We start from the raw sequence: 15,925 nt of genomic DNA, 5'->3' as shown, positions 1-15,925 counted from the left end.
TACATAGCTAAACTTAATAGGCCCACCTGTGGAAATCAATTTTCATATGCAGCCCTTGATGGGATATCTCGTACATTCACATAAGGGTCATCTTTTATGATTTGTAAAAATAAAGGAAGATTTCTGTAAAAATGAATTATGTAGTAGTGAGACATATTATAAGACTATATGAAGTTCTGGGTAATTTTCTCATGGAACAATTTTATTGTGAGTTCTTCTTTATCTGATAGTTTATGATATATGGTGCAATGGTTGCCAGTAATTGTTAGTTATCTTTGCACCCACTAATTTGCCACTGAATTTCTTCAGCTGCAAAACAATGAAAAAGAAAATTGAAGTACCCTCTTTGTTGCCTTGTCGGCGTTATCTTTTGCCAATGGCTTTGCTATTGCACCCAGTGGCAGTTAGAGGCAACTGCACATGTGCTTATTTAGTTTCTGCATTGGTCAAAAGAGAAAAAAAAATCAAATGGAAATACTGAAGAAGTGGCTTATGGAGTTACTGTACCAAAAGCATCTTTAAAAAAAAGAAAGACTTGTAGGATTGAATCACAAGAACTAAGCCAACCAAAGAAGGGGGTGAACGGTTGGTATACCCAAAAACCAAAACGTTTAGCGAAAATAAAAGTTACCATCAAATTCGACGAATCGCGGTCTGACCGGAGTAGTAGCGCCGGTCTAAGCGCCTGATGGACATTGGTCTGACCGATGTAGAACGATCGGTCGAACCGTCGAAATCACCTGCTACTGCCTGTCGCTGCCGCCGGTCTGACCGCCGGTGTATTGCCGGTTAGATCGCCGCACCCGAGAAAATACAAATCGAAGAACTCTTAAAGTGAATGATGACTTTATTGATTCTCTCTATGTTTACAAAGTGCACCAACAGCACTCCTTACAAAAATCTCGAGTAAACTCGAAACCCTAACTAAACTATCAACTCAATGCTCTCAAAAGCGATACCGGGAAGCCTCACGCTCCCTCTCTATTTATACATGAGGTAGGCAGCCTAAAGCCATGAACCAAACTCATACTAGAAGTCCTAATCCCCCTAGGAAACCTTCTCGTACAAGAAACAAACTTTACATAACCAATCATACCAAATTTGGACTCCTTTCAAATTCGACTCCACATCCCATACGCACACAATACCTCCATCGTATGCCATATGGAAACTTTACCAACCACATGCATTGAACTCTAGCCTTAGTATCCCGCATGATCTCTGACCACCACGAACGTCGTCTTATCCCCAAAACTCCCGGTCTATCACCACAAATACTCTCCCGACATCTCGAGTCACCTACACATGGAACAAACAAAGAAACCATATTCCGAGACCAAGCTATCCCCAACTTGACTCATTAGTAGCAAACAACAGTATTACATACGCATAGTATCCATCTAGAAGCTATAATCATGAAACAATCACGGATATCCAAACAAACAACCCGAAACCAACCGACACAGTGTCGGCCGGTCAGACCGCGGGCTGCGCCAGTCTGACCGCGCAACCAACGCCGGTCTGACCGGCAACCACTGCCTGGTCTGACCGGACCCAAATCCAGCAGTACCTGTAGATCATCTGCAAAATTCCAATCATCTCCAAAACCACTTCGCAAATAAATTCCAAATATCAAAACCAATAATCTCCAATGCCAATTGTTCATCACAGAATAATAATTAAAAACACCTTTGATTTTACAAGAATTTTCTGCTCTTTCAAGTCTTTTCCATAAAAGATGGTTTAAACTGCTACCTGATCAACTTTGACTAATTTTATCCATGCCATTCAGCTGGGTACTAAACCAGTATATCTGTACATGGATTGCGAGACTGGTTTAAACTGCAACATGGCATGGTTTGTACAATATGATGATCAATATTGCAGAAACAAACACATCAGGTGACGTTAGTTCAAATGCCTAACACAGAAAAACCGCTAGAAGTTCTTTTCATGGACAACCATGCATATATATCTGCTCCAACTACTAAGCATGGAGCCACTGCATTTTTCCCTATCAGAAATCCAAATCCAAATCTGTCGAGCAATAATGCATGGAAACACTCCGATCTCCGGTAATTCGGAGAAAGCATCAAAGATGGATCATCACACTTGCATGTGTTGACTCCGTGTAAAACTCCGAATCAATGGGCTGATAGGCAGTTTCATGCATCTGTGAACAGCAGCAAATTGATGGAAGCCCCAGGTTATTGGCTGGCCATGGCTGGCTTGATCAATGAAAAAGCTTCTCATTGGAGCATGTACTAGCTACTACTACCTCCATTTTTTAATAGATGACGCCGTTGATTTTTTCTCACATGTTTGACCATTCGTCTTATTTAAAAAATTTACGTAATTATAATTTATTTTGTTATGGGTTGTTTTTTCACTCATAGTACTTTAAGTGTGATTTACATCTTATACATTTGCATAAAATTTTTGAATAAGATGAATGGTCAAACATGTGAGAAAAAGTCAACAGCGTCATCTATTAAAAAACGGAGATAGTACTAAATTTGAAACAGACTAGCTAGCTGCTTGCCCCAATGATTTTGTACCACAGACCAGCTCAAGTTGCCAAGTTGGTACTCCTGTATGAATCATCAGTCTGAACTTGACTTGCAACTACCCTGCGTCGTTGACGTTGGCAAGGTCTTCCTTGTTAATCCAACCTGCCTCTATGCCTATGCGTATGTTCTGAACAACCTGCTTGTTTTCTTGTATATATGCCCAGATCTTACTTCTCCGAGTAGCTGAGCAGCACACAACACATCTGTATACTTCTTCTCTACTTTCTCCGTTCCAATTACTTCACCATGATTCCCCAGATTTACATATTTCTTGGCCTCCTCCTCTTCTCCCTGCACGGTGCTCCACCATGCTCCGCAGCCGCCGTGAATGATACTCTCCTGGCAGGCGAATCGATCGCCGTCAGCGACAAGCTCATGTCAAGAAACGGCAAGTTCACGCTCGGCTTCTTCCAGCCAAGCGTTGTCAGTATGTCCGGTAACATCACCTCTCCCAATTGGTACGTTGGCATATGGTTCAGTAACATCTCGGAATTTACTACTGTCTGGGTTGCTAATAGAGATAATCCAGTCACTGACCTCCAGCTCAACCAGACACGGCTAAAACTATCAAAAAATGGCAATCTTGTCATCTCAAGCAATGCCTCCACAATTTGGTCCAGTGCTACTGTTGCCAATACGACAACAGCCACCACCATGAATACTACTAGTGTCGTTCTCGCTAACAATGGCAACCTTATGATAATAGGAAGCTCATCGACATCAAATGTGTCGTGGCAGAGCTTCGAACACCCAGCAGATGTTATGCTTCCTGGAGCCAAGTTTGGTTGGAACAAGGCCACTGGTGCCACTATCAAGTATTTCTCAAAGAAGAACCTGATTGACCCTGGTCTTGGCTTGTACTTTTTTCAGCTTGACAACACAGGGATTGTCCTTGCCCGTAGTAACCCTGCTAAAACATATTGGTCTTGGTCATCACAACAGTCATCAAAGGCTATATCATTGCTTAATCAGCTAATGAGCATAAATCCACAGACTAGAGGTCGGATTAACATGACATATGTCGATAACAATGAAGAAGAGTACTATGCATACATTTTGTTAGATGAATCATTAAACGTATACGGCGTGCTAGACATCTCTGGTCAGCTTATCATAAATGTTTGGTCGCAAGACACACGGTCTTGGCAACAGGTATACACCCAACCTATTTCCCCCTGCACGGCATACGCTACATGTGGACCTTTCACAATCTGCAATAGCCTTGCACATCCTGTCTGTAACTGTATGGAGAGCTTCTCTCAAACGTCACCTGAAGATTGGGAGGTTGGCAATAGAACAGCAGGGTGCTCCAGAAACACTCCGTTGGATTGCGGTAACATGACAAGTTCAACGGACGTGTTCCAAGCCATAGCTCGCGTTCAATTGCCCTCCAACACACCACAAAGAGTAGATAATGCCACCACTCAGAGCAAATGTGCACAAGCATGTCTTAGTTACTGCTCCTGCAATGCATATTCCTATGAAAATAACATATGCTCTATTTGGCATGGAGATTTACTTAGTGTAAATAGTAATGATGGCATTGATAATAGTTCCGAAGAAGTTCTATACCTTCGCCTTTCCGCTAAAGATGTGCCAAGTTCGAGAAAAAACAATAGAAAGACAATCGTTGGAGTTATTATTGCGACATGCATTGCTTCTTTTCTGGTAATGCTCATGCTGATCTTACTGATATTGAGGAAGAAATGTTTACATACCAGTCAATTGGTTGGTGGAATTGTGGCCTTTAGATACAGTGATTTATGTCATGCTACTAAAAATTTCTCTGAAAAGCTTGGAGGAGGTGGTTTTGGTTCTGTATCCAAGGGAGTGCTAAGTGACTCCACTATTATAGCAGTGAAAAAGCTTGACGGTGCTCATCAGGGAGAGAAGCAGTTCAGGGCTGAGGTGAGCTCAATTGGATTGATCCAACATATCAACCTTGTCAAATTGATTGGTTTCTGTTGCGAAGGTGATAAGAGGCTACTTGTTTATGAACACATGGTAAATGGTTCTCTTGATGCCCATCTATTTCAGAGCAAGGCTACTATCCTGAATTGGACCACCAGGTACAACCTAGCCATAGGAGTTGCTAGAGGATTGTCCTACTTGCATCAGAGCTGCAAAGAATGCATCATACATTGTGACATTAAGCCAGAAAACATACTTCTCGATGCATCATTTACTCCTAAAATTGCCGACTTTGGGATGGCGGCATTTGTAGGAAGGAATTTTAGCCGAGTTCTAACTACGTTCAGAGGAACCGTAGGGTATCTTGCCCCAGAGTGGATTAGCGGAGTCGCTATTACACCAAAAGTTGATGTTTATAGTTTCGGCATGGTACTGTTAGAAATGTTATCAGGAAAAAGGAATTCACAAAAAGTATGTATTGATGACAACAGTAATCAGGTTGCCCTTTTCCCTGTGACGGCCATTAGCAAGCTTCTTGAGGGAGATGTCCGGAGTTTGGTAGACCCAAAGTTAAATGGTGACTTCAGTCTAGAAGAGGCTGAAAGACTTTGCAAAGTTGCATGTTGGTGTATCCAAGATAATGAGGTCAATCGGCCAACAATGAGTGAAGTGGTTCTGGTTCTCAAGGGACTACATAATCTTGATATGCCTCCAATGCCAAGACTACTTGCTGCTTTAGCATTATGATCTGATGTGGATCATTGTGATAGTTCATAAATAAATACTTCGTAGCTTTTTGAAGTTCTAACGTACGTGATGGAAGGAAAGTAATGTAAACTTGATTGCTAAATCGTAGTAGGGTACCATATACAGTGCGTGTGGTCTCCTGTTCTTTTTTTGTTATTCACGTTTTTCAAGTTACCGAATGTTGGCATGTGGCAGCAAAGATTTGGCAGGAATAGAATATACTAGCAAGACTCTCCTAATCTGCTCATGTTAGCTAGATTGCTCTCGAATTAATCCTAGCAATGACAAGATGATCTGCATCCAGAACGTCGGCAGTGCTCACGAAACTAAACAAAATCAATTAGTCCACATGGAAAATCTACAATGCTTGAAACCCCCTAAAAAAGAGGACGTGGTCGCATCGCTACCGCCGAGCCCGGTGGCGTGGGCTCATTACCCCAGCTTCAGGGGGCAGGAGTTGGCAGGTTCGGGCCCATCGCTGGTCTCGTGTTTGGGCAGGGGTGGGGTGCAAATAAAAAAAATCGCATCCTCTCCAATCTTTGGCTCGAGGTTAGGAGAGCCCGATAAGGGTTGCGTTTGCCCACCGGTGTTTGACTGTCCAGATGTTAGGCATCATGGGGTGGGTGCAAATAAAAAAATCGCATCCTCTCTAATCTTTGGCTCGAGGTTAGGAGAGCCCGACCCCATACAAGGGTTGCTTTGTCAACGGTGTTTGACCGTCCAGATGTTAGGAATCATGGAGTGAGTGGCATGCTGCCCCCCATTAGATGCACATCGAGGTCCCGGACTGTCCGCGAAATTCTAGCATGGGCCTATCTTGCCAACTCCCCCTTTTTTTCTCTCTTTGAGATTTGAGATTTACTACGAAATAAACTTTTTCAATGTTAATTTATCATGTTTTGCAATGGACCATGTCTATATAATTAGATATTAACTAGGTGCGAAGATTTACCGAACGAGATAGGCTTACATAATTAGGGGTTAATTGGAGGTGGGGATTTACCATGACTAGTAATATGTCCATGCTTTGCAATGGGCCACGTCAATATAATTGGGATTATTATTTTTTTGAGATTTACTATGAAATAAACCGTCAATGTTAATTTATCATGTTTTGCGATGGAGCAGACATATATAATTAGATATTAACTGGGTGTGAAGATTTACCATGTTCTGAAATAATTTAGGCTTATATAATTAGGGATTTACTAGACGTGAAGATTTACCATGACTTAGTAATATATCCGTGCTTTACAATGGGGCAAAATTTGCTACAGGACATCCAAAAAATGTGTAATTAGCTGTGAGACATCATAAAGACGTTTGCCCGAGTACACTCCAAAACTGTTGTAATTTGCTGCAGGACACTAGACGCATTAAAATATACTATCCACTCAATCATTGAGAGAAAAAACACATAAAATGACAGTTTTGCCCTTATCTTCTTCGCTCTTCTCCTAGTCTTCTTTCAACACTTTTGAAAAGAACAAACACCAAATCAAATCAGCTGGGTGTACCACCGGGACCTTAAGCCCGTGATTTGAGGTCGCGGACTTCGGGTTCAGCGCACTAGCCTGACATGTGCGCCCCAGCATATACATCGTCACTGAGGTGCTCGCCGAGAACGGCTACGACAGCACCAAGGCCAACCCCGCCGTGTTGCTGGGGCGAGCCACGACGCGTGTGGGCGGCATGCAGTTCGCAATGCGTGAGCCGACGAGCTGTGTGGTCGCGCGATTGGAGGCGCTCGCGATGGGCGGTGCCATGCCTATGCGTGTGACGAAGAGCGGCACACGCGGGGTGTGCCTCGAGTGCGTGGAGCTGCACAGGCGTGCAGGGCGGCTTGCCGGCACATTTGATTTGGTTATTCTTTTCAGAAGCATCGGAAGAATACTTGGAAAAGGAAGAAGAAGGTAAGGGCAAAACTGTCTTTTTATGTGATTTCTCTCTCATCAATTAGGTGGATATTGTATTTTAATGCGTCTAGTGTCTTGTAGCAAATTACCAAACTTTTAGAGTGTCTTTAGGAAAATTCACGTTTTTGCGATGTCCCACAGCTAATTACATATTTTTTGGGTGTCCTGTAGCAAATTTTGTCTTACAATGGGCCAATTTAATATAATTGTGAAAATTGATTTTTTTTGTAATGAAAAAATCAACTGCAAAAATAAATTTTGGTAAAAAGTCATAAATGACAAAATCAGAACCTCCTCAAACTCCAATTAAAATTCTACAATTCACATAATCACAGAATAAATTCACATTCACAGGACAATAAACAAATTCACGCAACGCAACAATCCTCTGCAATCTGCATCGTGGTCAGCCGTCAACCAACAAGAACGCAAATGCCGAACTCAAGCTCATGAACATGACTAGGTTTCTAGCATGCGCTACTACTGAGTACTGACTACCTAGTCACATCTTCCTCTATTCCATTTCTAGTGCAATATCTGACTTAAGAAGTGTGGAGATGTTTTTTGAGCTACTTTGATGTAGCTACTGAGCTACGGCAGAGTATGTCAAATATATGATGCCTTTACCGAACTTCCTTTTTCATGGATTGCCACTCATAGGTTGTCTTCCGGTCGTTTTAGTTCTCTGGATTCGTACGTGAAAAATATTATGTGATTGGTCTTATGTTCGGCTCAATTATGAATTGAATATTTGGTGCAATAGAAGAGGAACTGTACGTTGAATTATATATTTTTTTTCTAAAAAATACGCAATCCGAGTCGATTGAGTATGGATTTATAATCATTCAGGAATTCATTCTCTACGTATTGGTTTCTTTCATTTGCACATGGAGTCTTCTTTTCGGAGGAACTGGTTGACGGATATGCCGAGCTAGCTACAGATCTCACTGGAGCGGTCGACCTAGCAGCCACTGTAGCCCTTGCCACCGTGTCGCGGTCGCCCAAGCCACCACTGTTGCAATGGCCAGGCCCAAGCAGCACGACGGATCCACTACTCCCCGGGACAGTGGTCGTGGAAGTTAAAATCTGCTAAGGAGTGTGTAACAACTCACCTGCCAAATCAACTAGCCCCAAAAATGGATGGCGCTAAAGCACGCGACCCACACCACGTCATCTGAGCGAGCACCATGTCCCGATGAGTAGAAGGGCGCGGCGGCCGCTGCAAAACCCGGGGCGCGAGCCCAGGCGGAGCGACCGTCGGTGCAGATCTTAGTGGTAGTAACAAATGTTCAAATGAGAATTTGAAGGCCGAAGAGGAGAAAGGTTCCATGTGAACAGCACTTGCACATGGGTAAGCCGATCCTAAAGGACGGGGTAACCCCGGCAAAGAGCACAACCACGCGCGTGCCCCGAAAGGGAATCGGATTAAGATTTCTCGAGCCAGGACGTGGCAGTTGACGGCGATGTTAGGAAGTCCGAAGACGTCGGAAGAGGCCTCGGGAAGAGGTATCTTTTCTGCTTAACGGCCTGTCAACCCTAGAAACGGTTCAGCCGAAGGTAGGGTGCAGCGGCCGGAAGAGCACCGCACGTCGCGCGGTATCCGGTGCGCCCCCGATGGCCCTTTAAAATCAGAAGGACCGAGTACCATCCACGCCGCCACCGTTGATCCAACGAGGAAGAGGGGGCTGCCTCCCCGCCGGCGAGGTCCTCTTCCCCACACCGACAAGTTCCTCCTTTCCACGCCAGCGAGTTCCTCCTCTCCCACACCGGCGAGCTCATGTTTCCCCAACCGGCGAGCTTCTCTTCGCGCTAGTGTCGTCCCCGAGCTCAACCGCCGCTACACCTGGTTGCCGCCCTCCACCCTCCATGGCTCCACCGTTGCTCCCATCTCCTCCGTTGCAACCTAGGGCCTCCACCGCCGGTCTGCCACGCTCCTAGGGAGAGAGAAGGCGGTTCGCCACGCCTCCTACAGACAAGGGAGGACGGGCTCGCCGGGACTCGTCGGTGGTAGAGCCAGACGAACAAATGGCGAACGGAATCAATGACGCCGGCACGGACAGAGATGGAAGTGGCATGGAACCGCCAACACCGCTGGATCCATGCCTCCCCCTAGCACCACCGCCGGATCCATGCATCCCCTAGCACCGCCATTAGATCCACGCTTCCTCCTACAACCGTTGTCGCCAGATCTGCCGCTCTCGGGCCTAGCGTCATCGATTCGCCGCTCCTGGGTCTGGCGTCATCGATCCGCCGGTTCCTGGGCCCGCGAGCTGCCAAGCGGTATTGGACATCTTTGAGTCGAATCCACTGCCACCTCTCCATGTCTGCTGACACCGAGTCGAATCGGCCTCCTTGCTGACAAATCTAGCCTCCCTGTCGCGAGATCTGGCCTCCCCATTGCTAGATCTAGGGCCACAATTTCCGCTCTACCTATCACCGATGTGCCATGGCTTCAGCTAGTGAGGAGGATGGTGCAACTATGGTGTGCGATGGCGCCCAGGGTTTTGCGGCGGGGCAGCTAGGGGAGGAGCCGATGATGGTGCCCTCGCTCTGCATGGTGGATCAAGACGGTGGAAAGGGGGAGAGGACACAGTGGTGGGTAAGGCTAATGCGCGAGCGTTCGCTTTTCCCCGAGCCCGTGAATTGGTTCTGACCATATAAAACTCCCGCATGCATGCTTTGAGTAGCGTACCAATGTGAGTAGTGTACAACCATGATTAACGTAGTTAGCGTTCAATATGATTACTGCTGAATGACATCATTAGATATCTAGAAATAGCTATGTGTTATATTGCTAAATTTCGCAATGGAAACTTAATATTCAAATAATAATTTATTTACTATTTATAAGGATTTAAGTAAAATTGTATATTTTTAAATAAGAGATTTTATTTTCAAACAACAATCTATTTATCTATATGATTTTAAGAATTTATTTAGATCCTACAATGTTAGGATCAAACTTTACAATATATTGCCTGGTATATAGATAAAAAAAATATGCATATAGAGAATAGGCGTGCATGAGTTTACATGATTAGTGTGCGAATAATGATGAAAGGTGTGCTTCTCCTTTTTTTTTCCATTTTGGACATGGCATTCAAGTGTGAACGGTATGGAATGAGATTCACATATTACCTTTTTCAAATATTTAATAAAGGGTGAATAGCTAAAGTGGTCCTCCAAGTTTCATCTGAGGCTCCAGTTTAATCCTTAATGTTTCAATCTATCCGTATTAGTCCTTCAAATTTTTGTTTTAATTCAAACTTATCCTTGAACCAACAACTCTCTCGATAAATGACACTTATACCCTCATCATTCACATATATAAGAGAAAAATTGCATGCTTGACTCTTTTATAGATAATGCATAGGAAATTATGTAAAACAAAAATAAATTATGTACTAGAAAGTGTATACGGTAGCAATTGCTTAAGTTTCATGTGCACATGTTAAAATAATGGGAAGTACATCTATAATGTTGTTTATTCATCTTGGTTTTTTATTTTCTAGTATATAGTTGTATACAAATTAAGGGCAAAAGGGACATTTTCTAATAGAAATATTAACTAGAAATAGCCATATGGCATATTAAGTGGGCCCAAGGATGATTTCAAGCCAAAACAAATTTTTAGAGGAGTTATGTGGACAAAATGAAACATGAAGGACCAAATTGAACCTTCGGTAAAACTTGAGGGACTAAATTAGCTATTCACCCTTTAATAAATTAAGTAGAAGAAAAACTTCCACTTTAGAAAGTTTCCATCTATAAACTTTTGATATATAAACTTTTAGCATACAAACTTTTAACATATATTTTTTTGTGCATAAACATTTGACGTGTAAACTTTTGATGTATAAATTTGCACACTAATCTAGAAAAAATATGGCGGTATGCATAATATATATGTGGGACTATATTAAGAAAATGATAAAGCAAAGAACCTAGAAACTTGAGATAAATAAAAAGAAAAAGAACAGTAAATCAAAGAGGGAACAAGAGCGCTTAGGTATTTTGGGCTTGTGGGCTACCTACAGACTACTAAGCCACACGTGTATGTGTTCGTGGAGGGCGAACACGCGTGCAGTAGCCTTTTCGCATAGAGGTACGTAGTACGTACGAGAGAGCAAGGTGTGCAGTGAATGAGAGGAGAGAAAAATTATAGGGGAAGAAGAGAAGGCGTGCGGAGATCAAAAGAAAAAGGTGGGGAGGAGCTAAAAGTGTGCATGCGTAGACTTAATAGGCCCGCCTGTGAACATCAATGTTCATATGCAGCCCTTGATGGGATACCTGATGCATTCACATAAGGGTCGTCTTTTATACTTTGTAAAAATAAAGGAAGATTTCTATAAAGATGAATTATGTAGTAGCGAGACATATTATAAGACCATATGAAGTTCTGAAGTTCTGGGTAATTTTCTCATGGAACAAACTTATTGTGAGTTTTTCTTTATCTGATAGTTTATCATATATGGTGCAATTGCTGCTAGTAATTGTCAGTTATCTTGAACCCACTAATTTGCCACTGAACTGCTTCAGCTGCAAACAATGAAAAAGAAAATAGAAGCATATGCCCTCTTTGTTGCCTTCTGGGCGCCCCTTTATCTTTTGCCAATGGCTTTGCTTTTGCACCCAGTGGCAGTTAGAGGCAACTGCACATGTGCTTATTTAGTTTCTGCATTGGTCAAAAGAGAGAAAAAAAAATCAAATGGAAATACTGAAGAAGTGGCTTATGGAGTTACTGTACCAAAAGCATCTTGAAAAAAAATGCTATTTCAGGCATTTTCCATAAAAAATGGTTTAAACTGCTACCTGATCAACTTTGACTAATTTTATCCATGTCATTCAGCTTGGTACTAAACCAGTATATCTGTACATGGATTGCGAGAATGGTCACATATCATGTCAAATAGGCCTGAAGTTTGTACAATATGATGATCAATATTGCAGAAACAAACACATCAGATGACGTTTGTTGAAATGCCTAACACAGACAAACCGCTAAAAGTTATTTTCATGGACAACCATGCATATATATTTGCTGCCACGAGCCATTGTATTTTTCTCCTTCAGAAATTCAAATCTGTCAAGCAATAATGCAAGGAGACACTCCAATCTCCGGTCACCAAACAAAAAACCGCGTTATTCGGAGAGAGCATCAAAGATGGATCATCACACTTGCACGTGTTGATTCCGTCTGAAACTCTGAATCAATGGGCTGGTAGGCAGTTTCATGCATCTACGAACAGCAGCAAATTGGTGAAAGCCCCAGGTGATTGACTGGCCATGGCTGGCTTGACCAATGAAAAAGCTTCTCATTGGAGCATGTACTAGCTAACTAAATTTGAAAGAGACTAGCTAGCTGCTTGCCCCAATGGTTTTGTACCACAGCCCAGCTCAAGTTGCCAAGTTGGTACTCCTGTCTGAATCATCAGTCTGAACTTGACCTGCAACTAGCCTGTGTCGTTGGCTCGTTGCCATGGTCTTCCTTGTCAATCCAACCTGCATCTATGCCCATGCGTGTGTTCTGACCAACCTGCTTGTTTTATTGTATATATGCCCTGCTCTTCCTTCTCCGAGTAGCTGAGCAGAACACAACACATATGTATACTTCCTCTCTGCTTTCTCCATCCCATTTTCTTCGCCATGACCACCCTGCTTTACATATCACTTGGATTTCTTCTCTTCTCCCTACACGTTACTCCGCCATGCTCTGCCGCCACGAATGATACTCTCGCGGCAGGCGAAGTGCTCGCCGTTGGTGACAAGCTTGTGTCAAGAAATGGCAGGTTCACGCTCGGCTTCTTCCAGCCAAGCGTCGTCGTTAAGTCCGGCAACATCACCTCTCCCAATTGGTATGTTGGAATATGGTTCAGTAACATCTCAGTTTTTACTACTGTCTGGGTTGCTAATAGAGATAGTCCAGTCACTGAACTCCAGCTCAATCAAACGCAGCTGAAACTATCAAAAGATGGCAACCTTGTCATCTCAAGCAATGCATCCATAATCTGGTCCAGTACTGTCAATAGGACATCAGCCACCACCATGAACAGCAATACCAGTGTCGTTCTCTCGAACGATGGAAACCTTGTGATAGGAAGCTCACCCAATGTGTTGTGGCAGAGCTTTGACTATCCGTCAGATGTTTTGCTTCCTGGAGCCAAGTTTGGCTGGAATAAGGTCACTGGCTTTACTCGTCGGTTCACATCAAAGAAGAACCTGATTGATCCAGGTCTTGGCTTGTACTATGTTGAGCTTGACAACACAGGGATTGACCTTAGCCGTAGTAACCCCCCAAATATGTATTGGTCTTGGTCATCTGAAAAGTCATCGAGGGCACTTATATCATTACTTAATCAGCTGATAAACATAAATCCAGAGACTAAAAGTCGGATTAACATGACATATGTCAACAACAATGAAGAAGAGTACTATGAATACATTTTATTGGATGAATCATATTATGCATATGTCTTGCTAGACATCTCTGGGCAGATCGAGATAAATGTTTGGTCACAAGATACACAATCCTGGAAGCAGGTTTATGCCCAACCAGCTGATCCCTGCACGGCGTATGCTACTTGTGGACCTTTCACAATCTGCAATGGCATTGCACATCCATTCTGTGACTGTATGGAGAGCTTCTCTCAAAAGTCGCCTCGAGATTGGGAGCTTGATAATAGAACAGCAGGTTGCTCTAGAAACACTCTGTTAGATTGCAGTAACACGACAAGCTCCACAGACGTGTTCCACACCATAGCTCGTGTTAGATTGCCCTACAACCCCCAAATTGTAGACAATGCTACCACTCAGAGCAAATGTGCACAGGCTTGTCTCAGTTACTGCTCCTGCAATGCATATTCCTACGAAAATAGTAAATGCTCTATTTGGCATGGAGATTTGCTTAGTGTAAATAGGAATGATGGCATTGATAATAGTTCTGAAGATGTTCTCTACCTTCGGCTTGCCGCCAAAGATGTGCCAAGTTCGAGAAAAAACAAAATAAAGCCAATCGTTGCAGTTGTTGCTGCAAGCATTGTCAGTTTGTTGGTAATGCTCATGCTGATCTTACTGGTATTAAGGAAGAAACTAAGGTTCTGTGGCGCACAATTAGACGACAGTCAATGTAGTGGTGGAATTGTGGCTTTTAGATACAATGATTTATGTCATGCTACTAAAAATTTCTCTGAAAAGCTGGGAGGAGGTGGTTTTGGTTCTGTATTCAAGGGAGTGCTAAGTGACTCGACTATTATAGCAGTGAAAAAGCTTGATGGTGCTCGTCAGGGAGAGAAGCAATTCAGGGCTGAGGTGAGCTCAATTGGATTGATCCAACATATCAACCTTGTCAAATTGATTGGTTTCTGTTGCGAAGGTGATGAGAGACTACTTGTGTATGAACACATGGTAAATGGTTCTCTTGATGCCCAACTGTTTCAGAGCAAGGCTACTGTCCTGAATTGGACCACCAGGTATAACCTAGCCATAGGAGTTGCTAGAGGATTGTCCTACTTGCATCAGAGCTGCAACGAGTGCATCATACATTGTGATATTAAGCCAGAAAACATACTTCTCGATGCATCGTTTGCCCCTAAAATTGCAGACTTTGGGATGGCAGCATTTGTAGGAAGGAATTTTAGCCGAGTTTTGACTACATTCAGAGGCACAGTAGGATATCTTGCTCCAGAGTGGATTAGTGGAGTTGCTATTACACCAAAAGTTGATGTTTATAGCTTCGGTATGGTACTTTTGGAAATCTTATCAGGAAGAAGGAATTCATATAAAGTTCATACTGACGACAATAGTGATCAAGTTGCCTTTTTCCCTGTGCAAGCCATTAGCAAGCTTCATGAGGGAGATGTCCAGAGTTTGGTAGACCCGCAGTTAAATGGTGACTTCAGTCTAGTAGAGGTTGAAAAAGTTTGCAAAGTTGCATGTTGGTGCATCCAAGAGAATGAGATTGATCGGCCAACAATGAATGAAGTGGTCCGGGTTCTTGAGGGTTTACAGGAGCTTGATATGCCTCCAATGCCACGGCTACTTGCAGCTTTAGCAGAATGCACTGTTGTGGCTCACTGTGATGATGATTCATAAGTACTTCCTAGTTGATGTTAATAATATTTGTCTTAGAAAATTTTGAGGTTCTAACATGAGTAGAAGAAAAGGAATGTAAGCTGGGTAGTGCTAAATTGTAACGCATTTTTTCAATAACCAATTGTTGTAAGCAGGCATTACAGCAAAGATTTGGCAGAAATAGAGATACATGCCCGATGCCTATGTTTTGTTGATGGTCTAGTTGGCATATATTGTTAAACTCAACAAGTTAATCTATGCCACTACTTGCTGCATGCTTGCTTCAGAGATGTCAGTTCTAAAAAAAAAAGAATTTACTGCATGCTTGCTTCAGAGACATATCAGTTCTAAGTTGCTTACTGCAATATGCTACCATAGGTTTCAACTGAAATATGTTCCAGTTGAATGTTTCTGTTTCCTGCAAAATCGTAGGTTTTCACAGTATTTCATATTAATTGCTCAACCATTTCCTTCATTCCAAACAGGTGAATAGATACATGACCCTTAGTCCAAACGGACTCAGAATATCTCAAGTACAGTTTTTTCCCAATAAAATATTTTTTGCTCACCTTTTTATATCTCTACTATTATAAAAATTGAAGATGTTTTTGCCGGTATTTTGGTACGTCATCCATGTATGAGTCGGTCTTTAAGTTCGTTCGCTTTTGGAAATACAAATCCATATTTATTTGAGTCGGATTTTAAGTTCGT

At 42.7% G+C, this 15,925-nt stretch overlaps 2 protein-coding genes across 2 annotated transcripts; both read left to right on the top strand.

The window, feature by feature from the left end:
- The first annotated feature begins 2,816 nt into the window (after positions 1-2,816).
- Positions 2,817-5,275, top strand: LOC127775011 (G-type lectin S-receptor-like serine/threonine-protein kinase At2g19130). Its single transcript, XM_052301308.1, has one exon. The coding sequence runs from the start codon at positions 2,817-2,819 to the stop codon at positions 5,226-5,228; it is 2,412 nt and encodes an 803-aa protein (XP_052157268.1). The 3' UTR covers positions 5,229-5,275.
- Positions 5,276-12,572: 7,297 nt separating this feature from the next.
- LOC127773685 (G-type lectin S-receptor-like serine/threonine-protein kinase At2g19130) lies at positions 12,573-15,244 on the top strand. Its single transcript, XM_052299819.1, has one exon. The coding sequence runs from the start codon at positions 12,791-12,793 to the stop codon at positions 15,233-15,235; it is 2,445 nt and encodes an 814-aa protein (XP_052155779.1). The 5' UTR covers positions 12,573-12,790; the 3' UTR covers positions 15,236-15,244.
- Positions 15,245-15,925: the final 681 nt, after the last annotated feature.

This window comes from Oryza glaberrima, chromosome 5 (genome assembly GCF_000147395.1).
Source record: "Oryza glaberrima chromosome 5, OglaRS2, whole genome shotgun sequence".
Lineage (NCBI taxonomy): Eukaryota > Viridiplantae > Streptophyta > Magnoliopsida > Poales > Poaceae > Oryza > Oryza glaberrima.
This window is presented reverse-complemented; position numbering and strand designations above follow the sequence as displayed.